The sequence below is a fragment of the Myotis lucifugus genome, unplaced genomic scaffold, assembly GCF_000147115.1.
Source record: "Myotis lucifugus unplaced genomic scaffold, Myoluc2.0 scaffold_4, whole genome shotgun sequence".
Lineage (NCBI taxonomy): Eukaryota > Metazoa > Chordata > Mammalia > Chiroptera > Vespertilionidae > Myotis > Myotis lucifugus.
Genome location: NW_005871052.1, coordinates 9,708,534 through 9,733,843, shown reverse-complemented (window position 1 = coordinate 9,733,843; position 25,310 = coordinate 9,708,534). Strand labels below are relative to the sequence as shown.

Here is a 25,310-nt window from a genome sequence, read left to right as displayed (position 1 = left end):
AGTATTGTTTAATCCTACAAATAGATAAAGCAAACTACTATAGCTCAATGATTCACAAACCAGGATGGAAAATAGTCAATCTGCCTATATATATAGCTAGCTACAATATAATAGATAGTGAACATTCTGAGTCTTTTCAAAGGCATTGACTACTTTAGACAAGCAGGTTCCCAAAATATACTGGTTTGGTTTCCAATGAGAACTAACGTCATTTCATTTGAAGACTATATACTCCTCAGTGTCAGAACTGAGGAGAAGCAAACTAGGGGAAGGCAGAGAAGGGTTAGCAGGAGACCTGAGCAGGACTCTTTGGACAGCTTAACATTACTTTCCCTGTGTAGTTCCAGACCTGGTTCACAGAGTAAAACAAAGTATATTAAAATTGGCCCTCAGCCCTGGCCAGTGTGGCTCAGTTGGTTGGAGCATCTCCCTGTGCCCCAAAGGGTCATGGGTTTGATTCCCGGTCAGGACACATACCCAGGTTGCAGTTTCGAGCCCCGGTCGGGGCATGTACGGGAGGCAACTAATAGATGTTTCTCTCTCACATCAATATTTCTCTCTCTCTCTCTCTCTCTCTCTCTCTCTCTCTCTCATTAATAAAAACATATCCTCTGGAAGGAAAGAAAGAAAGAAAGAAAGAAAGAAAGAAAGAAAGAAAGAAAGAAAGAAAGAAAGGAAGGAAGGAAGGAAGGAAGGAAGGAAGGAAGGAAGGAAGGAAGGAAGGAAGGAAGGAGAAGAAAGAAATTGGCTCTCAAAAGGGGCATTTGTATAGCATAAATAGAATGGTATCTCAAATTAATTTTTTTATATTAGAAGAAAACCCAGTGTCAAAGGTTAATGGGTATCAATGTTTGAATATTGTATAAAGACAATTTATTCTAAAATAGAAAAAGTGGGATTTAGAAGTATTCTTCTGGAAACTAGCAGAGAGAGGGAAAGAGGGACAGAAATAATTACTTAGAAGAAAAGTTTGTAGGCCATTTCTATAAGGCATCTGTCATTCTCCCTTCCATACCTTGCACCTTAAGAGAGAGTGTAGTGGCTGTATGCTACCTTTGAAAAGGTTCCCTGGATTGAACATGCCACTCCAGAGTCACACTTCCTCAGGTTGAAATAAAACATAACAACAACAACAAAATCTACAAAATCTAAGGTCTGAACAAGCGTAGACTTTCCATGAGTTCAGAAACTCAGAGGAAGAATTAAAATTGCAAAGCACCTCTTGCAAAATGTACTACTGCTTGAAAACCACACAAAACACTGTGCAGTAACCCCTGCTGAGTGCTTTGAGGTAAATATCCTGAAGGACACCCACTTAGGTCCATGAAGGAAGCTTGATTTCATTATCAAGGAAGCCAAGGGGGTTCCAATGCTTCTTTGTATTTGCTGTTTTATAATTACAGACACAATGGAAAAGTCAAAGAAGTGTGTAGGCCTCAATGTAAAGAAAATGTTTCTCTAATAACTTCACTAAGAAACAAGCTGGATTTATGCATTCATAATTGTATAGCTCTACTTACCAATTCTTGCAAATGATTCACTAATACTGACACTTGGTATATGAAATTCCTTTTGCAAGGACATATTAAATTTAATAGGCTAAGGAGAATTTATTGCAATATAATGCTTGAAACTGTATATACAATGTGCACATAGTAATAAAGAGGCCTTGAAAAACTGTCTTTGTCTATGAACTACGACTGCCCTTTGGAAATAAAAGCTCTCTCATGTCTCCTGGGCTACTTCCCTGTGACACACAGTGCCACAAACATCATGGTGAAAGTCAGTACCAAACCTAGTTTAAGATGAGTTTTGTACATTTGTTACTATACAATCAGGAAAAAAAGAGATACAATTTGTATCAACAAAAGGTCATTTCTGGTTATTTTAGGCATTGCTCCTAGCAGCTTTGGTTCATACACATTTTATGAGAAGAGAATGACAATTGTTTTTAGGAAATAAATACATATTCTGCCTTAAAAATATTTCCTGCATTGGGAGGAGCTTATACTTTTTTTTATTACTAAACATGAACATGTTCAAGATGAATTGCAGCTGACAAGATTAATCTTGTGCTTCCTGGTAAATTGTGCAGGTAGTGGACACTGTGGTGCCATTGATGATTTTGGTAGGAAGATGAATTAACCGGCACAAAGACAATAGAGTCCTCTAAAATTGTCAAATACCCTGATTTAGACAGGACAGATTTAGAAGATGCAAGAAGTTGAAAGTATGAAATGGTGGTTGTGTGAAATAGGAAGCACTTCAGTGGCAGCTGTTACTCTCTATGGACCTACATGGCAGAAAATACTTTTACACCTCAATATGCTGGGGAATGGAAAAATCAGAGGGTAGGACATGAATGTGAAGCTATGGTTAACAGAAGGGAAACATTGGTTTGTACATTTTTGATCAACTAGGACAGTTATGGAGAGCCAATAAAGAGCATGCAAGCCATTATCAAACCACCAGAAACAACCCTGACTACAGCCTCACATTCAGAGTGTTTCAGAGTAAGAAACATTTATAGGCAGTGTCACACCTTCTCATGAAGAAACAAAAGGCCAAGGCCAGGCCTTCTTAACTTTTATGAAAAAACGACCATAGAAATTATTAAGATCCAGCTCATGAAATAGTGAGCTAGTCATGGTTCAAAATGCTGAACTATACAATAGATTCAAAAAGGGGGTTCATTTAGTGCAGCTTTAAAAAAAGAAAAACTAAAAATGCCTCTTCTAGAGGCATTTAGCTATAAAGGTTCCCACCCTGAGCAAGATAACAAGTTGTGCAAATGATGCCACTCAACCCAAAGTCCTGCCTTCTTTAGTAATGCATCTAAGAATTATCTAAGGGCAAGTTTGCTCTCTTGGCATGTATTTGAAGTACATAACTGAGCCAGATATTAGAAAAGATGTAGCATCCCTTTTGGAAGCTACTTTTTCTATCTAGAAAATCCCCTGGTTGTGTTTCTTAAAGAAATTCTGCTCCACCAATGTTCAACTTCATTGCCCAAAGAGTGGACAGTAGGAGAAAGTGGATTACATGGCTGTGCACTGTCCTCCATTACATTTTATTCTGTGATGTTGAATACTGCATAGATCAGAAGTCCAAAGCTCATCCATTAGACCCTTCTTGAGTGCAGCTTTTGTGTCCATCATTTAATGCCACATGAGTTTGGCCATCTTTCTGGTAGTAAATTCCTTGGCCCTGGTCAAACTCTTTTGTGCTTGTCTAGCACACACTTACTATGCTTGAAACTTGAGCTTATCAATCAGCTATTCTGCAGAAGATGGCAGCAATCTGATCCCTAAATTGCTGAGGTGAAGAGATTTAAAAGCTAACAACTCTTAATAAATGTTGATAAGTAAAAAAGTGCAAAGGAAATAGTTTGCTCTGTTGCCTAAGAAAGCAGTGTTCAAATATTAGCATGTAATTTCACTTTAAAAGTGAGTTGAAACTATGAAATGTGACATAAATTTATCAACTCAGATTTGTGATCTGTTTAGCTGTAGACTAAGGACTGTGCAGAGCCTATCTTACCACTATATAAAAAGTTATACAGAGATACACACACATTTCAAACTAAATGCATACAGTCATACATGCAATATAATTCCTAGCAGTAGATTTGAAATATAGCTCTAGAAGCTTTGATGTGACTCTATAGCTTGGTTAATAAAGATATTAAATGGTCAGATATCCATGCAATAAAGTATGCATTTGTTTTTAAATAGCTTTAAATATTCCTATTAAAAATTCTAAAAGGTTAATTCAACATATGACCTGATCTTGATGTTCTCTAAATTAGATATATCATCAATACTTTGTAATATAAAATGTGTAACTATGACAACATAATGGAATCTCTTGGGGTTTCTTATACTTGGGCCTCTCTCCCTAGGTTTTGTCCTTCATTACCTGCATGATGCAGTGCAAAAGGGTATGAGACTTGGAATCAGAGGACTTGGGTGTGAGTCCTGACTTGGTAATTTGCTAGCAGTGTGACCTTAGCAAATAATTTAATCTCAATGAGCTTCAGTTTCCTTGTCTAGCAAACAACACATTAGTAAAACTTACCTCACAGGGTTATGTGCTTCAATGACGTTAACAGTCTGTAACTTTTAAAGCGCAACACACAATTATTAGTTACTATTATCATAGTATTAATGCATTATTAGTATTAATATTCATATTTGTATAAAGGAATAGATACTATGTCATGTCAACGTGCAGCCCTAAGCTTAGAAACAATCAAGGCTGCCAGCTGCTGGGCATCTGCTGTGTGAGGATTCTTCTCCATCACTGCAAGGACGATGTTGGAAGGGAAAATATTGCAGAGGTTCTTGTAGGTCTGATACTGGTGCTCTGGGATCATATGCTCCCTGGAATCATTGCACATTCCGACCCAAGGATTCCTCCAAAGCTGCTCCATCTTTTCAGGTACGCTCCGTACCATCACTGGTTCATAGCATGGTTGCATGAGGTTGTTACTCAAAGGATAGGAATGGTAGCCATAGGAGTCAGTTGTACAAGGCAGTGGGTCCCAGCTAGCATGTTGTTCCCGGCACAGAGGAGGCCGTCTTTGCCTCATGGGGTTGCTCTCATAGAGGCGGGAGTCAGAAATGCTGTCCATCCGAGTCATCACCAGGGCACGTCCTGGCTGGGAAGTTGCCCCAGGATGGATATTGTGAGGCATGGGGTAGTCTCCAGGACAGCTGAAGCGTGCTCCAGTTGCTGGGTGCTGGGCATGCAGAACTAAGTGGGGGACTGACTGCTTGTGGGGGGCTTGCTTAGAATCCTCTGGGCCATAGCTCTGCGCTCGCATTAAGGCTTCATGGTAACCATGAGGAAAAGGCTGAAGACGGTTTTGAGATGCTGAGCGGTGCAGCTTCAAACTGCCTTCAGGATGGGCATCAGCTACAGCCAAGTACAGGTTGTTGTAAGAGGAATAGTTGTCATTCCTGGTATGGCTCATACGGCTGTCTGGACAGAGGTTGGGATTCCTGGCATACACCCCCGAGTCTGCTTCAGCCATGTAGTACTCTCGATTATGCATGCTGTTGATGTTCATTTTGGAGAAGTCACCTAACATTGAATAGTAGCCATGGTCCCCCAAGGACTCAAACTTTGGGTATTGCTCGGCATAACTAATAGGGGTCCCATGGCTGTTGGTAACCAGGATGGGGGGATACTGCATGCTGGCCATGTGCTCCAATGAGGACTTCTGGTGGGGGAAATGAGAGGATCCTGGCACTGGACTACTGGCCGAACGGGTGTTGAGTGCACCCACTGCATGGCTTTTGGGGGGTGGGATTGTGGGGACACTTAGTGCGGTCACAAGTGAAGGTACAGAACTGGCCTCCGGCTTACGGGAAATGGACAGCCAGTCCTCAGGTTCCACAGCCACCGACCGAATGCTGGGATCTGATTGGCGCTTAGGAGCCACACGCTTGACTTCTGAGGTTATCTCACTTTTGGCATTAGACAACCCTGTGCCACATTTGGCCAGGGTGCCTTCGCTCATAGTTTTCACTGTGGATAGTTTGGCACTGATGCGGAGCTCATCAGCCACCGAACGCTGGGGTTGGTTGGCCCGCTCCGGATGGTAGTATTTGCACTTGTGGCCGTAGGTGCATTTTTTGCCTGAAAAATAATGCCTTGGGGTAAGACCTCTCTCATAGTGGTGTGACTTTCTGTGCCAGAAACTGTCGTAACAATCTGGTCATTCAGGTTAGAGTTTTACTGTTTGGGGTTAAGGCAAAAAAGTAACTTTCCATAAAGATGAGAGACAGACAACACCAAGGAGGCATCACACACTGTGAGGGGAGAGAGAAGAAGAAGAAAGCTGGGGAGGAAACTGCAGTGTGAAAGCTAGGAGCTAAGCAGTTGAACAGCTTTTATTTTCCTATAATTCACAACTTTGCCTAGGGATAACCCGTGTGCTGAAGTGGTGTAGAGCAGCAGCAGGCAGTATAGTGCAATGCAAAGAGCACAGGCTTGGAGGCCAGTCAGAGCTAAGTTTCAATTCCAGCTATGTCACTTACTAGCCATGTGACCTTGGGGAGTGACTACTTCCTGAGCCTCAGTTTCCTCTTCTGTAAACAAGGTTTGCAATTATTCCTATATTATAGGGTTGTTGTAAAGATTAAATGAAGATAATGAACATGAAAATACTCTATGATTTAAATAAATGTTAATTGAGGACAAAAACCCAGATGTTCAAAAACCAATAATTACCCCCAAAAGACTGAACATCCAAAGTAGCCTCAGACCAGGCAACCCGTGTTGCACTGTTAGGCTCACAAACTTTGTAACAGAGGGACTTGGGTAAGATCATTAAAGTACTCTATAAAACTGTATTTTTAAAAAGTAAATGAAACCAAAGTTTAGAAGCAAATTGGAAAGTACAGATCTGAAGAGAAGGGTATTTGTTAGTTGACAGAGGGTGCAATCACCTGCCTGAGAGACATCTTTCTTGGGGCAAAACCCAATTTGGCATTATCCTTTCTGCTTCTGTAGGCCCTGTGGGGTTCTGCGTTTCCCTGCCCCAGCAACACTGCTCAGAACAGAGGCAGCTAGAACACAAATAACAACTAATTTTAACAAGTAACAACTAATCTTTTCAATTCTGGTTACCCTTTTCTCATGCAGTTTCTAGGATGTTTCTTTAAATACCTAAATGAAAATACACGAAGACAAGACTTTAACTCACAGAAAGTAGACAAGCCAGAATTTTCCATTTGACAGGGAAATCTTGAAGATAAAGTATTCTGAGTCCTTATGCTTTCCTTAGTACAGAACTCAGTTTTGCACATAAGGTACTCACCATAAGGGCATGGTTGCTTCTTGTGTTCAGGAACAACAGGTCTCTTTCTTAAGAAATTTTCAAGGCTTGGACCATGGCGTCCTAAAGGATCATCTGGAGGCATAAATCTGAAAGCAAGCAAGAGATAAATGTCTTCCCTTCTGTTCCCAATACCCCTTATCATAAGTGTATGCCTTAATTACCTCTTGCCTCTACTATTGTCACAGCCTCATAATTGCCCTTCCTGTCTCAAGTCTATCTTTTGCTAAGCCAGCATTTTTTTCTCCCTGTTCCCCCTTGATCACAAAAAAATGAATGATTTTTCCTGTGCATAATTCTTCCATGGACTATATGTCCCAGCCAAACTAGCATACCTGCGGTTTTCCTCAACATGTAACCCACTTCCACACCTTTATAGCTTTATTCATGATGTCTTCTTTACCTGTAATGCCCAGCAGCCCCCTTTCCTCTATCTGTAAACTTCAACTCAAATGTCATCTTCTCTGTGAAGCCTTTTCCTATTGTTTCACATAGATAAAGCAATTTAAAAATTGTAACTATAGCACTTATCACACCATACTATGGTTGTCTCTTCTTAAGGGTAAGTCTTGTTTCTTATCCAGCATTTTATCCCCATGGCAGCCAGCATAACGCACAGTACACAGTAAGTGTTCAGGAAATGTTTACTGACGTGAAATGAGATCTATTCCTAGTGGTAACTTGGATTTAGGCTATTCAAAGTCTACAGGAAACTTACTTGTCATTCACAAAAGAATACATCAGCAATCGCTCTTCTATAAACTTCTTCCATTCTGGCTTTTCGATTTGAAGGTCTCGATAGTTATCATTGGATACAATGATGCCATCAGAATCAAAAGCCAGTTTGACTATGAACCGGTCATCATAGCAGACAACTCTCCTGCCTTGGACCCTTCGGGATGGTGTGAAGACAAGAATCTTCTCCTTCTCTAGTTTTCGTAGGATATCTTGATCTGTCAAAATATGGATTATATGCCACAGAGTAGAAATTATCTTTGGAAATTAACAACATTATGAATTGATTAATTGGTACTAGATGAATATATTATTTTCCCTTAGAGAGAAAGTGGCCTCTATTTCTGGCTATGGCACCAATTTGGATTGTGACCTTAGACAAGTCACCTTCCCCTTTGGATTTCAGCTTTCTTTTAGATAAAATGAAGGAATAGGAGCCTTGGCTGGTGTGGCTCAGTTGGTTGGAGAGTTGTCCCGTAAACCAAAAGGTTGCAGATTAGATTCCCAGTCAGAGCACATACCTAGGTTGCGGGTTAAATCTGTGGTTGGGGAACATACGGGAGACAACCAATCAATGTTTCTCTCTCACATTAATGTTTCTCTCTTTCTCTCTCTCTCTCTCTCTCTCTCTCTCTCTCTCTCTCTCTCTCTCTCTCGTCTCCCTCTCTCTCTAAAAAGAAAAAACTCAATAAAAACATATCCTCGGGTGAGGGAAAAAAATGAGGGAACTGAATTCAATGACAACTAAGTTTTAAACCTACCATGAAGAGTGAGAAATATCACTGATATTCTAGAATTCATGCAGCTAAAAACTGAAGCACCGCCGAAACCGGTTTGGCTCAGTGGATAGAGCGTCAGCCTGCGGACTGAGAGGTCCCGGGTTCGATTCCGGTCAAGGGCATGTACCTGGGTTGCGGGCACATCCCCAGTGGGGGATGTGCAGGAGGCAGCTGATCGATGTTTCTCTCTCATCGATGTTTCTAACTCTCTCTATCCCTCTCCCTTCATCTCTGTGAAAAATCAATAAAATATATTTAAAAAATAAAAATAAATAAAAATAAAAAATAAAAAACTGAAGCACCAGCCCGGCCGGTGGGCTCAGTGGTTGAGGGTCAACCTATGAACCAAGAGGTCACAGTTCAATTCCCGGTTAGGGCACATGTCTGGCTTGTGGGTTCAATCCCCAGTGTGGGGCATGCAGGAGGCAGCTGATCAATGATTTTCAACATTGATGTTTCTATTTCTCTCCCCCTCTCCCTTCCTCTCTGAAATAAATAAAATTATATTTAAAAACAAAACTAAAATACCAGTTTTTAGCTGCTGAAGAAAATAGGGCAGTATACTGAGGATGTGTCTGCCACTAGGAGAATAAAGCATCACTCCTAGGGATTCTGTTTTTACCTTCTGCCTAAAGGAAGGCCACAGTTAAGGGAAAACATCAAGCTGTGGTATGTTAGTACTGCCCCTCGTTCCTTTGGCCTCTTAATTGTTGAGAAAAGGAAGGTTGTGTACGAGTAGGGCCAGGATCCACTCTCAGACTGAGTCTGGGAGCCTGTTCAGCCGCTGGTAGACAGCTACAACAGCCATTTGTCACATCAGCCAATAGCTGATACTCAGAGGACTGGGGTCTATATGCTCTGAAATATAAAGAGCTAGCTTCACATATTGTTGTTAGTGAATACAGTGAGCTTCCTGCCATCAGGGCTGCATATAACTTTTTTGGATTTTTGGCAGTTTTGCCTTCATGGGCCATTATTCCATAAAGATATATTAAAAACTAGTGGCCTGGTGCACAAAATTTGTGCACATTAAAAGGAGATTAATTAGAGGAAATATTTTAATATTTCTATTTGCCCTTTCTCTATAATAGAAGTGTCAGAGATGAAAGAAAATTAGTAAAATGTATATGAAAATCTTCCTCCTGTCAGAGTCTGGGGTGCGCTGTGGGACCCAGAGTCAAGTCCCTGCCCACCCACAGCACCTCAAAATCACGTGACACCCAGACTCAGCTAGCCCCACCCCCATTGGGCAAGATCCAGACCCGGCCAGCCCCACCCTTGTCAAGCACCGCCGGGTGGTGGTCGGGGGGGCGCAGCTTCAGGTCCCCCAGCACACCCTCAGGTCCCCTGGCCTGGCCCCAGGGTGGGCGGTACGGCCTCAGGTCCCCCGGCCCGGTGCCAGGACAGGCGGGGTGCAGCCTGAGGTCCCTCGACCCAGCGCCGGGGTGGGGATCATGGCCTGAGGTCCTCTGGCTCAGTGTTGGGGTGGGGGCATGGCCTGAGGTACCCCATCAAGCCCGCTGGACATGGTCTGAGATCCCCCGTCAAAACCCCACTAGGTGGGGGGCATGGCCGGACGGGGGGAGTGGCCTCCAGGTGCCCTGGACTGGCACTGGGGCAGGGAGATGCACCTTGAGGTCCCCTGTCAAGCCCCGCTGGGTGGGGGATGTGGCCTGAGATCCCCCATCAAGCCCTACTGGGCAAGGGGCATGGCCTGAGGTCCCCCGTCAAGCCTTGCCAGGCAGGGGACACAGCCTAAGATCCCCCGTCAAGCCCTGTGGTGGGGGGTGCAAACTCAGGTCCCCGAGCCCGGTGCCAGGAAGTGGGAGCAGCCTCACGGCCCCCATCAAGCCCTGCCTGGTGGGGGCGCAGCCTAAGGTCCCCTGTCAAGCCCCACTGGGCGGGGGGAGCAGCCTGAGGTCCCCCAGCCTGGGGCAGGGGAGCACTCTGAGGTCCACCGGCCCAGCACTGGGGTAGGGGGTGCAACCTGAGGACCTCCATCAAGCCCTGCCAGGCAGGGGGCACGGCCTGAGGTCCCTTGGCCTGGCGCCAGGGCGGGGGTGCAGCCTGAGGTCCCCTGCCCCAGCCCAGTGCCACGCAGCCTCAGGTCCCTGCTGATTGCTTGTTAAGGCTCGTTACAGGAATATGGCCTCTGCTGTGGGCACAGCCATCTTTGTGACTGCATGATGGTCAATTTGCATATTCCATCTTTATTAGATAAGACTAGAGGCCCTGTGGACAAATTCATACACAGGTGGGGTCCCTCGGGGTGGCCTGTGGGGATCAGGCCCCAGCTCGTGCCCCCAGCCTTGCAGCCCCACAACCCCGCCTGGCACCCCGTCATGGCCTGGCACTGCCCCCTCACTTGCTCCACCATCCCACCGTGGTCCTGCTTTCATCAGGGCCCACCGGGGCTGGCAGACCTCCACTGCCGCCCACTGCCAGTGCTGACGCCCACCATGGTCTGCACTGCCCCCTGGTGGTCAGCGCACGTCATAGCGAGCAGTCAAACTTTCAGTCAGACAATTTGCATATTAGGCTTTTATTATATAGGATTATACTTTACAACTGCACTGGTATAGGCACAAATAATCTAGTTAGATATATTATTATTTAATCATCATTATATCCAATTTTTTCCTCCTGATGTTAAAAAGAAAATAAATTAAAGCATTTTTGCCAAACCAGAGTGGCTCGGTTGGTTGAGCATTGTTCAGTGCACTGAAAGGTTGCCAATTCAATTCCCGGTCAGGGCACATACCTGGGTTGCAGGTTGGATCCCCAGTTGGGGCACACACAGAAGGCAACCAATCAAGTTTCTCTCTCTCTCTCTCTACCCGCCCCCCATGTCCTCAAGTGAGGATGTAAAAATAATTTTAAAAATATTGAAACATTTCTGTGGGACCCTAAAAGTATCATCATGGGTCTTGGGCCCTTGGACTACTATGTCTTGTGGATAAGTTGACTCTGACTGCCATGAGACTTCTCTCTCTCTTTCTACCCCCTAATTTCAAATGCCACAATCACTACTCTGGTACAGAATGAGATTCATTTTCTACCAAAGTTTCTTTAGTCTTTTAGGAAACAGTCATATTCATAACCAGATTCAACCTCATTTAATCTGTAGTCTATGGTAAAATAGAAAAGCACACCTTTTTTCAAACTGAGAGCTTGATTCTTTGTTGAATTGAAGGTGTCTCTATTTAACTGTTGTATGGAACAACAGAATGATAGTTTTATTTGGAAAAATATTCCTTTTTTATCACAAGAAAAATGATTTTAAAAATAATAATATTACATGCAATAAATAATATTTCAAGAAAAAAAGATTTTAAATATAATAATATAACCAAAACTGTACTTACATAGTATAATATCACAAAAGTTGTAGGAAATATTAAAAATCTGCAAATATCAGGGTTACTTCAATTCTAAAATATCTTTTTTCTCTGGCTCTATTTTTGTTCATCAGTTTATATTTTTCATTCTAGTCCACAAATGAGTGAGATCATGTGGTATTTATCTTTTTCTGACTGGCTTATTTTGCTTAGCATAATGCTCTCCAGGTTGATCCATGCTGTTGCAAATGGTAAGAGTTTCTTTTTTACAGCTGTACAGTATTCCATTGTATAGATGAACCAGTTTTTTAATCCACTCATCTGCTGATGGGCAGGCACTTAGGCTGATTCCAAATCTTACCTACTGTAAATTGTGCTGCTACGAAACAGAGGGGTGCATATATCCTTTCTGATTGGTGTTTCTGATTTCTTGGGATATATTCCTAGAAGTGGGATCACTGGGTCAAATAAGAGTTCCATTTTTAATTTTTTGAGGAAACTCCATACTGTTCTCCACAGTGGCTGCATCAGTCTGCATTTCCACCAGCAGTGCAAGAGGGTTCCTTTTTCTCCACTTCCTCTCCAGCACTTGTCATTTGTTGATTTGTTGATGATAGCCATTCTGACAGGTGTGAGATGGTACTTCATTGTCATTTTGATTTGCATCTCCCAGATGATGAGTGACTTTGACCATGTTTTCATATGTCTCTTGGCCATCTGTATGTCCTCTTTTGAAAAGTGTCTATTTAGGTCCTTTGCCCATTTTTTGATGGATTGTTTGCCTTCCTTTTGTTAAGTTGTATGAGTTCCCTGTAAATTTTGGAGATGAAACCCTTATTGGATGTAACATTGGCAAATATATTCTCCCATGAAGTGGGCTTTCTTGTTTTGTTGATGGTTTCTTTTGCTGTGCAAAAGCTTTTTATTTTGATGTAGTCCCATTTGTTTATTTTATCCTTAGTTTCCATTGTCCTAGGAGCTATATCAGTAAAGATATTGCTACGACATATCTCTGATATTTGCTGCCTATGGATTCTTCTAAGCTTTTTATGGTTTCTCATATTATGTTTAAGTCCTTTATTCATTTTGAGTTTATTTTTGTGTATGATGTACGTTAGTGGTCTAGTTTCAGTTTTTTTTATGTATCTGTCCAATTTTCCCAACACCATTTATTGAAGAGACTGTCTTCACTCCATTGTATGCTCTTGCCTCCTTTGTCAAATATTAATTGAGCATAATGGCTTGGGTCGATTTATGGGTTCTCTGTTCTGTTCCATTGGTCTATATATCTGTTATTGTGCCAGTATCAGGCAGTTTGTGAACAGTGGCTTTGTACTATAGCTTGATATCTGTATTGTGATCCCTCCCACTTTGTTCTTCTTTCGCAGGATTGCTGTGGCTATTAAGGTCTTTATATATGCAATATGAATTATTGGAGAGTTTGTTCTAGGGATTGAATTAAATCTATAGATTGCTTTGAGTAATATGGACATTTTAATGATGTTGATTCTACCAATCCATGGACATGGTATATTTTCCCATTTTTTAATATCTTCCTCTATGTCTTTTTTCAACATCCTGTAGTTTTCTGAGTACAGGTTTTTTCTTACCTTCTTTTTTTATTTTATGTATTTTTTATTGATTAAGATATTACAAATATGTCTTATCTCCCATTGTTCCCTCATCCCCCCAGTCCTGCCCTCACCCTCACCCTCACACCCTGTTGCCTGCATCTATCGCTTATGCTTATATGCAAGCATACAAGTCCTTTGGTTGATCTCCCTCTCTTACCCCCACCCTCCCCTAACTTCCCTCTGCAGTTTGAGCATCTGATCGATGCTTCTCTGTCTCTGGATCTGTTTTTGTTCATCAGTTTATGTTGTTCATCATATTCCATAAATGAGTGAGATCATGTGATATTTATCTTACTCTGACTGGCTTATTTCACTTAGCATAATGCTCTCCAGTTCCATCCATGCTGTTGCAAATGGTAAGAATTCCTCCTTTTATACTACAGCGTAGTATTCCATTGTGTAGATATACCACAGTTTTTTAATCCACTCATCTGCTGATGGGTACTTAGGCTGATTCCAAATCTTAGCTATGGTGAATTGTGCCACTATGAACACAGGGGTGCATATATCCTTTCTGATTGGTGTTTCTGTTTTCTTGGGATATATTCCTAGAAGTGGGATCACTGGGTCAAATGGAAGTTCCATTTTTAGTTTTTTGAGGTAACTCCATACTGTGCTCCACAGTGGCTGCACCAGTCTGCATTCCCAGCAACAGTGCAAGAGGGTTCCTTTTTCTCCTCATCCTTCCCAGCACTTGTCGTTTGTTGATTTGTTGATGATAGCCATTCTGACAGGTATGAGATGGTACCACATTGTCGATTTGATTTGCATCTCTCAGATGATTAGTGACATTGCTGGGTTAGTGGTGATGTACTCCTTTAGCCTTTTTTGTCTGAGAAGCTCTTTATTTGACCATCTATTTTGAATGATAGCCTTGCTGGATATAGTAATCTTGGTCTCAGATCCTTGCTTTCCACTACCTTGAGTACTTCATGCCATTCCCTTCTGGACTGTAGAATTTCTAATGAGAAGTCAGGTGTCAGCCTTATGGGAACGCCTTTGTAGGAACAGTTTTCTTTTCTCTTACTGCCCTTAAGATTCTCTCTTCGTGCCGAACCGGTTTGGCTCAGTGGATAGAGAGTCGGCCTGCGGACTCAAGGGTCCCGGGTTCGATTCCGGTCAAGGGCATGTACCCTGGTTTCGGGCACATCCCCAGTGGGGGGCATGCAGGAGGCAGCTGATTGATCTCTCTCATTGATGTTTCTAACTCTCTATCCCTCTCCCTTCTTCTCTGTAAAAAATCAATAAAATATATTTTTTAAAAAAAGATTCTCTCTTCGTCTTTAATTTTTGGCATTTTAATTATGATGTGTCTGGGTGTGGGCCTGTTTGTGTTCTTCTTGTTTGGGGTTCTCTGTGCCTCCTGAACTTGTGTGACTTTTTCCTGTACCAGGTTAGGGAAGTTTTCTGCCATTATTTCTTCAAACACCTTCTCTTGCCGTTCTCCCTTTCTGCCTCTTATGGAAAACCTGCTATTCCAATATTGTTATGTTTCACATTTCACATTGTCCCACAGCTCCGTTAAGCTGTCCTCCTGTTTTTTAATTGTTTTTTTCTTTTTGGTTTTCTGATTGAGTGATATTTTCAACTCTGTCTTCTAATTCACTGATTTGATCCTCAGCTTCCCCTAATCTGCTGTGAATTCCTTCCAATGTGTTCTTTATTTGTGTTATGTCATTCTTTATCTCAGACTGTTCTTTTTTCATAGTTAACATGTCTTTTTTCATACTGTTGAGCATCTTTACCATCATTACTCTGAATTCTGCTTCAGATAAATTTCTTCTCCATGCTTTATTTATCTCTTCTGGAGAATTCTCTAGTTCTTTCATTTGGGCTTTCTATTTGGGTTTGTGACTATGTATTAGGTAGATCTTCTATACCTCTCAATCTCTAGTGCAGGACAGTGTTAAAGGCTGTTTCTGACTAATTAGATCAGGGAAAGACTCAAAGCCTACAGAGACTGCCTTTGCCTACAGCAGTGGTTCTCAACCTTCCTAATGCCGCGACCCTTTAATACAGTTCCTCATGTTGTGGTGACCCCCAACCATAAAATTATTTTTGTTGCTACTTCATAACTGTAATTTTGCTACTGTTATGAATCGTAATGTAAATATCTGACATGCAGGATGTATTTAGGCAACCCCTGTGAAAGGGTCGTTCGACCCCCAAAGGGGTCGCGACCCACAGGTTGAGAACCGCTGGCCTACAGACTGTTAGGATTCTGACTTGAATTGTCCTCAAGGCAATCGTCCTCAGGTGTGGTGAGAATTTTCTTTCAACAGGGTGGGGCAGTTTCTTCTGCCTGGAGGCTAATTGTTATTTTTAATCTCTTAAATAGCCTCAGGGTAAGGTGTTTTCCAATAGGGTGTGTCAACTGTCTTCCCCCCAGGCAAGGCAAATGTCTATGTGGAAAGATGTCCTCTGCTGTGTGAGGGAATGACTCAGCCCAGGAAACTAAGGGTGTCTTCCTTCTGAGCTCTATCCCCTGAGTCTCCAGTCCTGGCTTCTGCTCTCACAGCTCCAGTCCACTTCACCCTCCCTTTGCTGGAGCACATGGTGGGTGGCTCTACAGGGAATTTTGTGTGTTGGTCCTTTAAGAGGGTGCCTGAATTTTCAGCTATTACTCTCTGGCAGACAGCACCCAACTGCTTTTCACAGCCAGATGTTACGTGAGTACCTCCTCAGTTTTGGTGTTCTCTGTTAGGGGGCCCAGCTTTGGGATTAGATCCTAGAATTCTCAATGGCAACCCCCCACAACTGAGATATCTCTCTGGGACTTAGTTGCTGTCTGTGGGTGCCTAGCCAGCCCTTTCAGGCCTCTGTTCCTCCTTCCAGTCTCTATGCCAGCAGTTCTCAACCTGTGGGTCGCGACCCCTTTGGGGGTCGAACGACCCTTTCACAGGGGTCACCTAAGACCATCGGAAAACACATATATAATTACATATTGTTTTTGTGATTAATCACTATGCTTTAATTATGTTCAATTTGTAACAATGAAATTGGGGGTCACCACAACATGAGGAACTGTATTAAAGGGTCGCGGCATTAAGAAGGTTGAGAACCACTGCTCTATGCGGTCTCCACTTTTGGTCCTCAGGTGTCAAACTCTCCTGCAAGTTTTCTGTTGACTGTTCAGGAAGTTTTTCTGTATTTTAGTTGTAATACCAGTTTGTTCCTGGGAGCATGTCTGTGCAACATCCACTTACTCTGCCGCCATTTTTAATCTCTGGAAAAATATTCTTAAAATATACTTAATAAAATAAATTTTAAAGTATACTTAATAAACTTATAAAAATAATTATCTAAATTGAGATCATCAACATCTCTCCAAACTATCTCGCTACTTTGCTCTGGATGAGAAAAAATGTCTTATTTAAAATCATACCTGTAATTAGTGCATCAGGTCGGGATTGCTCCTTTCTCCATGCGGGCACAAATACAGTAATATCTTTATGGCCTTTATCTAGAAACCAATCCACAGCTAGTTGTATTCCTCTGCAAGAGAACTCTTCTTTATTCCCATGGCTTTAGAAAGACAAAGAGTAAGAGGAGAGGACTGACAACAGGTAGGAAATAAATGCTCTAAACAGACTTTTTCTTAGTAGCAAGATATTAACATTTTCATACTTGATAATGCCAAAAATGTATTTTTAAAAAGAGGAAATAAAATTTTTTTATTCAATCATTACAAAGTATGCCATTATTATTATACCTTCATTCAAGGTCACAGATGGTTAAAAACAACTCACAATTTATTAATGATAGGTTATTTCCTATTACTACTTCTATTTTCTCCTCTTTCTGTTCCTATTATAACCTTATAATAGAAACTTCAAAGACTTGGATATTATCAACAGATGAAAAATAAGAGGTGTCAGACATCAAGTTATATTATAAAGCCACTGTTCTCAAAACTGCCTGGTACTGGCACAAGAACAGATATATAGACCAATGGAACAGAACAGAGAACTCAGAAATCAACCCAAGCCATTATGCTCAATTAATATTTGACAAAGGAGGACAAGAGAGCCCACTGCATGGGAGAATATATTTGCCAATGTTACATCTGATAAGGGTTTAATCTCTAAAATTTATAGGGAACTCATACAACTTAACAAAAGGAAGGCAAACAATCCAATTAAAAAATGGGCAAAGGACTTAAATAAACACTTCTTGAAAGTGGACATACAGAAGGCCAAGAGACATATGAAAAAATGCTCAAAGTCACTAATTATCCGAGAGATGAGAATCAAAACAACAATGAGGTACCACCTCACACCAGTTAGAATGGCTATCATCAACAAACCAACAAACGACAGTGCTGGTGGGGATGTGGAGAAAAGAGAACCTTCATACAGTCCTGGTGGGTGCCTGTATGAATGCAGACTAATGCAGCCACTGTGGAAAACAGTATGGAGTTTCCTCAAAAAATTAAAAATGGAACTCCCATTTGACCCAGTAATCCTCTCAGACTATATCCCAAAAAATCAGAACACCAATCAGAAAGAACATATGCACCCCTAATGTTCATAGCAGCACAATTTACAGTAGCTAAGATTTGGAAACAGCTTAAGTGCCCATCAGTATATGAGTGGATTAAAAACCTTTGCTACATCTACACAATGGAATACTACACTGCTGTAAAAAAGAAAGAACTCTTACCATTTGCAATAGCATGGATGGTCATGGAGATTATGCTAAGCAAAATAAGCCAGTCAGAGAAAGATAAGTATCACAGGATCTCACTCATTTGTGGAATATAATGAACAACATAAACTGATGATCAAAAATAGATTCAGAGACATAGAATCATCAGATAGTCACACCTCAGAGGGAAGGCAGGGGAGGGTGAGCGGGGGGTATATGGGGTGTAAGAGATCAACCAAGGAACTTATATGCATATAAGCATAACCAATGGACACAGACAATGGGGCGGTGAAGGCTGGAGCTGGTTGTTGGGTGCAGGCTGGGAGAGGACAATGGGGGGAAAGGGGGACATATGTAATATATACATTTTTAATTTATTATTTTTATTTTTTAATTTAATTTTTTTATTGATTAAGTTATTACATATGTGTCCTTATCCCCAAATTACCCCCCCATCCACCCCCCTCATGCCCTCACCCCCCTATTGTCTGTGTCCATTGGTTAGGCCTATATGCTTGCATATAAGTCCTTTGGTTGATCTCTCCCCCTTACCCCCCGACCCTACCCTACCTTCCCTCTGAGGTTTGATGGTCTGATTGATGTTTCTCTGTCTCTGGATCTGTTTTTGTTCATCAGTTTATGTTGTTCATTATATTCCATAAATGAGTGAGATCATGTGATATTTATCTTTCTCTGACTGGCTTATTTCACTTAGCATAATGCTCTCCAGTTTCATCCATGCTGTTGCAAATGGCAAGAACTCCTTTTTTACTGCAGCATAGTATTCCATTGTGTGGATGTACCACAGTTTTTAAAAAAATATATATATTTTATTGATTTTTTACAGAGATGAAGGGAGAGGGATAGAGAGTTAGAAACATCGATGAGAGAGAAACATCGATCAGCTGCCTCCTGCACACTCCCCACTGGGCATGTGCCTGCAACCAAGGTACATGCCCTTGACCGGAATCTAATCCTGGGATCCTTGAGTCCGCAGGCCAACGCTCTATCCACTGAGCCAAACTAGTTAGGGCTGTACCACAGTTTTTTAATCTACTCATCTACTGATGGGCATTTAGGCTGTTTCCAAATCTGAGAGATGCAAATCAAAATGACAATGCAGTACCACCTCACACCTGTCAGAATGGGTATCATCAACAAATCAATGAACGCCAAGTGCTGGTGAGGATGCAGAGAAAAAGGAACCCTCGTGCACTGCTGGTGGGAATGCAGACTGGTGCAGCCACTGTGGAGAACAGTATGGAGTTTCCTCAAAAAACTAAAAATGGAACTCCCATTTGACCCAGTGATCCCACTTCTAGGAATATATCCCAAGAAACTAGAAACACCAATCAGAAAGGATATATGTACCCCTATGTTCATAGTGGGACATATGTAATATTTTCAACAATAAAGAATTTTTGAAAAATTAAAAATAAAGAAGAAGAAATATTGCAAAAGATTTAGATAAAGTTTATACGAAGGATCAGTTGGAGATGAATCTTAAGTAGATATATTAAGCTTTAAAAAGAACATTGACAGCAAAAATGACACACATAAATGCTGACTGAAAATAGTTATCACATTTAATTAAATATAATACTCCAACAAAATCACATTTTTGAAAATTTTGATATGAGAAATGCTTATAATATAATAATAAAAGAGAAAAAAGATACAGACTAGTATATATAATCCCAATTTTGTAGAAAACAGTCTATGTATCCTATATAATAAAGAGGTAATATGCAAATTAACACTTATGCCCTCACAAGATGGCTACCTATGACCAGGCTGGCAGGGGGGTTAGTGAGGGACGACCAAACAACTGAACTGCAGGCTTCGTGGGCGACCAGGCCAGTGGGGACTTGGTGAGGGGGGACCAGTTCCCGCAGGGGGGGCCAGTTGGGCGTTCCCAGCCCAGCAGGGGAGCCCAGTTTGGGAGAAACCAGGCTGGCAGGGAGGGGGGCAGTTGGAGGCGTTCTTGCCCAGCAGCAGGGGGCAGTTAGGGGCGATCAGGCCGGCAGGGGGGGCAGTTAGGGTGACCAGGCAGGCAGGTAGGTGAGCAATTAAGAGCCAGTAGTCGAGGATTGTGAGAGGGATCGGGCCTAAACCAGCAGTCGGACACGCCCTGAGGGCTCCCGGATTGGAGAGGGTGCAGGCTGGGCTGAGGGGACCCCACCCCCATGCATAAATTTTGTGTACCGGACCTCTAGTAAGCTTATAAAATAAAGGGTGTCCCAAAATTCACGCAAGAAGTAATTTTGATAGAAAACACAGGTTTATAATTAAAAATTGTAAATTTTTTATTGATTCATAAAGTATATAGTATAGGGTTATGTATGGAATAGGATATCGGGTAAATGGCCTCCACGGCTTTGCTGGCACATACGCACTCTTTTGTTGAAATTTTCCATGACCGTTTTGCATAAATGTGGCTGAATTTCAATGAGGCTCATTTTCATCTTGATGGCTTGGTTAATCAACACAATTGTCGCATTTGGGGTTCAGAAAATCCACGAGTGATTGTTGAAAAACAAATGCATCCACAACATGTCACTGTTTGGTGCGGATTTTGGGCTGGAGGCATCATCGGACCATTCTTCTTCGAAAATGTGGCTGCTGAGGCAATAACAGTTAATGGTGCTCGGTATCAAGATATGATAATCCAGTTTTTTGTGCCTAAATTGCAAGATATGGATGTGGATGACATGTGGTTTCAACAAGATGGTGCCACATGCCATACAGCCCGAGAAACAATTCAATTACTGCATGAGTCATTTCCTGGTAGTGTAATTTCCCCTTTTGGTGATCAGAATTGGCCACCCAGATTGTGCGATTTACGCCGTTGGACTTTTTTCTTTGAGGTTTTTTGAAGTTTAAGGTTTATTCCAACAAGCCCATGACCACCCACGCCTTGAAGGAGGAAATTGAGCATTGTAGCAACAAAATTCAGCCACATTTATGCAAAACGGTCATGGAAAATTTCAACAAAAGAGTGTGTATGTGCCAGCAAAGCCGTGGAGGCCATTTACCCGATATGCTATTCCATACATAACCCTATACTGTATACTTTATGAATCAATAAAAATTTATAATTTTTAATTATTTTTTTAAAAATATATTTTATTGATTTTTTACAGAGAGGAAGGGAGAGAGATAGAGAGTTAGAAACATCGATGAGAGAGAAACATCGACCAGCTGCCTCCTGCACATCTCCCACTGGGGATGTGCCCGCAACCCAGGTACATGCCCTTGACCGGAATCGAACCTGGGACCTTTCAGTCCGCAGGCCGACGCTCTGTCCACTGAGCCAAACCGGTTTTGGCTAATTTTTAATTATTAACCTGTGTTTTCTATCAAAATTACTTCTTGCGTGAATTTTGGGACACACTTTACTAAAAAGTAGATATATTGAAATACTAATAAAAATTGTTATTCTGTGTGAGAAGGTTCTAAGTGATTTATTTTCTTTCTCTAATTCTCAAATTCCTTCAAAATTAAGTATTTCTTTTAAAATTAGGTCATGATACAAAAAGAGAAGACATTGTATCACAATTATTTGTAGGAACAAACACTGTCAAAATTAATTTGATTGGAAATTTGAAGAAGGAAAATTATCAGATGAATTGAAAAAAAAAATTTTTTGTAATAATCTTAAAAAAACTCACAAATGGTGTACTAGTTTGGCTGTGAAAATTCTGATCTCTTAGCATGGAATCTGGTACTCTGACATATACATAAGCCACAATAAATTACAGTAAGTTTAAACAGCTTGGATGGTAAAAACAAGTTGGCTTACATGTAGCAATTCCATTGCAATAACTGATATTACCTGTGGAACAAGGCTGCTCAGAAGAAAAGAAACATTTTGCTACAAGACTAATTAAGATAATGTGATGGGGGCTCTCTTTAGATTTCTCACTGATAATCACTCAACTACAAGAGAAATTAGCTGTAATTATCTTGGGTGAATTCATACATATTCTCAGGGGCCCCATTAATATATGCACTTCAAGAGTTTCCAGTCTGATCATTTTTTAGGTACATGACAAAAATTTATTAAATGTCCTAACAAGGACATTTCCAAACATGTTAATCATGTTTAAGATATCCAGTAAGTACTGTAAAGCAATTCTACTACTCTACTAAAAGTCGAAGCACTTAAGGTAAAAGAAAACATATTTAACTGCCAATATACTCCAAGGTAGGCTTAGGGACAGCTACCACTGATTGCTTCTAAAAAGTTGAACTATGGGTAAATTGGGCAAGCCCATGGGTCTTAAGTAGTTATTATATTGGCTTATAAGGATGATGTCCAGTTGTGATTTTTCCCACTGCTATAATACTGGTAAGTGTAAGGATAACATGAACTCTAAAAAAATCATCATAATTTCTATTAGAGGAGAAATTTGGAGAAATTGGATGGAATTTCATTTTACTTGGTTTTTCAGTGCTATAAAGTGTGCCATCTCAAAAACAGTCTACTGCATGCCCCCTACTAGCTATAGCAAGTGACCTCAAGGAAGTCACTTAACTTTGCTGAACTCTAGTTTTGTCATCTGTAAAATAAAGTTGCTGTGAGGATTAAATAGAACTATATATTAAAGTGTACCTTCAGTTAGTCTGTTAAGCAACTCCTGAATACAGCAATGGTATTGTTCATAAGAGTTGCCCCTGTTCCTGCTCCCTCATATCTCTGTGGGAGCATCCAATACTGTGCAATGTGATGTGGGGAAAACAAGGGAGGCATAAAACAATAGTGGGCATAGAAATCAGCATAATTTACATGGAGATTGTTAAAGAGACTTATGTAAATGTGGGAGAGATAAAATCAAATGGGAGGAAGAAAAGGTCATATCACAGAATAAAAAATTTGTTCTGATTGTGTACAGTCTAAGTATCCCACTGAGCTCATCAAGCAATGGTGGACTCAATAGAAAGTTGGCTCCTGATCACTGGGAATGTTTAATCCAAACTTGGATGACAACTCATTTGAGAAACAGAAGAAGGAATTTCTAAGGCTCTCTGACATAAAATAAACAATTATACCAGAGAGTATAGAATGAAGTATGAAGGCATTCTTGTTTGTGTATTACTTTCCTACTGCTGATATAATATTTAGTGGCTTAAAATCACACCAATTTATTCTCTTATAGTTCAGGAAGTCAGAAGTCTAAAATTAAAATGTTGGCAAGGCTGTGTTCTTTCTGCAGATTTCAGGGGAGAATTGATTTCTTAGCCTTTTCAGCTTCTGAAAGTTGCCCACATTTCTTGGCTTATGGCCCCTTTTTTACATAACTCTATACTATTCTTTCTGTCATTACATTTCCTACCATTTATTCTGTTCCTGCTGTCTCCCTCACTCTTATAAGGACCCTTGTGATTATACTGATGCCACCTTGATAATCCAGGATAATCTCCCACACCTCAAGATCCTTAACTCAACCATATCTGCAAAGCCCCTTTTACCATGTAAAATAACAGATTCACAGATTCCAGGGATTAGGATGCAGACATCTTTAGGGAAATATTATTCAGCCTACCATAAGTACAGCAGCTCAGAGACTATCATTGGGACCAGAAAAGGCAGAACATTGTTTGAGGAGGTGGTACAACATGAAGGGTATGAAGATAAGGAGGAGGTCATCCTAGGTTGGGAAGAAAAGGTCATATCACAAAACCAGGTAAAGGGATCCAAATTTGGTAGAATGGCAATCAGGAGTTACTGTAAGTTCCCAAGTATGCACTCAAGTCACATTATAAAAGCAACATTTTCAGGATGATTGGTCCAGCCAAGTACAAGTGGCAGAGGGGACTCCAAGAAAAACAAAGGCTAAATGTTTATGTCTTCTCTGAAGCATCACTGGTGTCTAAGCTGCTTTCAGCATACCTGAAAAAAAAATTGGCAACTATTTCAAAAGAGAAAGAAAAGGCCAGGGCAGAAACATTTTAGCCGCTGTCCACTTAGAGGAGCACAAGCTACAGACAATAACCAAGGGCCTCTCATAGTCTTTGGCAAAGGAAGACAATTTCTATGAGCTCAGGGCACTTTTAAAGAAAGATAGAGAAAATATACCAGTCTTACCTCATTGCCACATTACTTCCATCAATGACAACTGGCCTCAAATTGTCACTGCTGTCTATTTCATCTTCAAGAGACAGTTCAGGGCTTGCAATCTCTCTGGAGCTGGGCCCCCGAGGCACTAACAGACTCAAGTTGACCTGCCCTTCTGAATCACCTTTGTTCCCAAGTCTGACAAGCTCTGCCAATACATCATTGATAAGTGATTCTGGGCCCAGCTTGTTCAGCACTGATTGAATCTGTTCCTCTGCATAGCCCAACTTTAGAGCAAAATCCACCTTGGCTTGGTATTCTTTTTCCAAGTCAACCTTCCCATCCTGTAGAATGCTGCTCTGGGAGAAGCTTGGACGATCTAGGCAGGGTGATCTACAGAGCTGGCGGTGTGGCTTGGAGGGAATCTCCTTTTTCTTCAACTGAACAACTCCAGGTTGGCAGCTATTGTCACTGCTGTTGCTGCTCTTAAGGCTCATCTGTTCAGGGTCACTCTCAGAGCTCATACACTCTTCAGAATCAGCATTGCCCTGTTCTGTGCTGTCTTGGTTAGGTTGCTGCTTCTCTTCTTTGGAGGCACTCTTCTTCATTTTTGGTGTCTCCACTGCAGCTGTAGCCGTCATCCCGTTTAGTGGGTCTGAGATCTAGTCAACTCTTTTTCTTTTTAGCCTGTTTGGAATCCACGTAGTGTGGCATTTCTTTGTGGTACAGTGTGGTAGTAGTGGTGGTGCAAAAGTTTGTCTGTTTGGTTTGGTATGTTCAGATGTTACCAATCCCTGCAAATGAACACACATATCACAATCATATTTAGTAAAATTCTGGAAAAGCAATTTAGAATATAGTGATTTCTTCTTAAGAAATTACAGGTTGTCTGACATTTTATTTTTCTACTTAAAATAGTTGGATTTACCTTGCATAAAAATATAGAGTTTTAAATTATGTAATAATTTTAGACATGTCTTTCAGTGGTGGAAATAATGCTATAATCCCTCCCCCCCGCCACACACACAAAAAATCACAGCCAAAGTTAACAGCTTATCACAACTTAGAGAAATAGAAACATGGTGCTTTAACAGGGTGCAAAAAGATATATATACTAGAGGCCCGGTGCACAAAAATTTGTGCATTCGGGGGGTAGGGAGTCCCTCAGCCCAGCCTGTGCCCTCTCGCAGTCTGGGACCCCTCAGGGGTGACCACTTGCTGGCTTAGGCCTGCTCCCCGGGGGATTGGGCCTAAGCTGGCAGTCAGACATCCCCC

General features: G+C 41.3%; 1 protein-coding gene across 1 annotated transcript; it reads right to left on the bottom strand.

Moving 5' to 3' along the window:
• Positions 1–4,222: 4,222 nt before the first annotated feature.
• Positions 4,223–24,676, bottom strand: ZC3H12B (zinc finger CCCH-type containing 12B). Its single transcript, XM_023763739.1, has 5 exons — positions 24,066–24,676; positions 16,716–16,855; positions 7,563–7,797; positions 6,827–6,933; positions 4,223–5,643 (listed from the first exon to the last, which is right to left on the bottom strand). The coding sequence occupies exons 1-5, from the start codon at positions 24,674–24,676 to the stop codon at positions 4,223–4,225; spliced, it is 2,514 nt and encodes an 837-aa protein (XP_023619507.1).
• Between the last annotated feature and the right edge of the window lie 634 nt (positions 24,677–25,310).

Bases quoted from the DNA above. Each gene is read 5' to 3' on its own strand.
- ZC3H12B (XM_023763739.1), bottom strand. From the start codon at position 24,676: ATGACGGCTACAGCTGCAGTGGAGACACCAAAAATGAAGAAGAGTGCC. The intron at 16,856-24,065 runs GTAAGACTGGTA...GTCTTTCTAAAG, and splicing joins GGAAGTAATGTGGCAATGAG to CCATGGGAATAAAGAAGAGT. The intron at 5,644-6,826 runs GTGAGTACCTTA...ATTATTTTTCAG, and splicing joins GAAGCAACCATGCCCTTATG to GCAAAAAATGCACCTACGGC.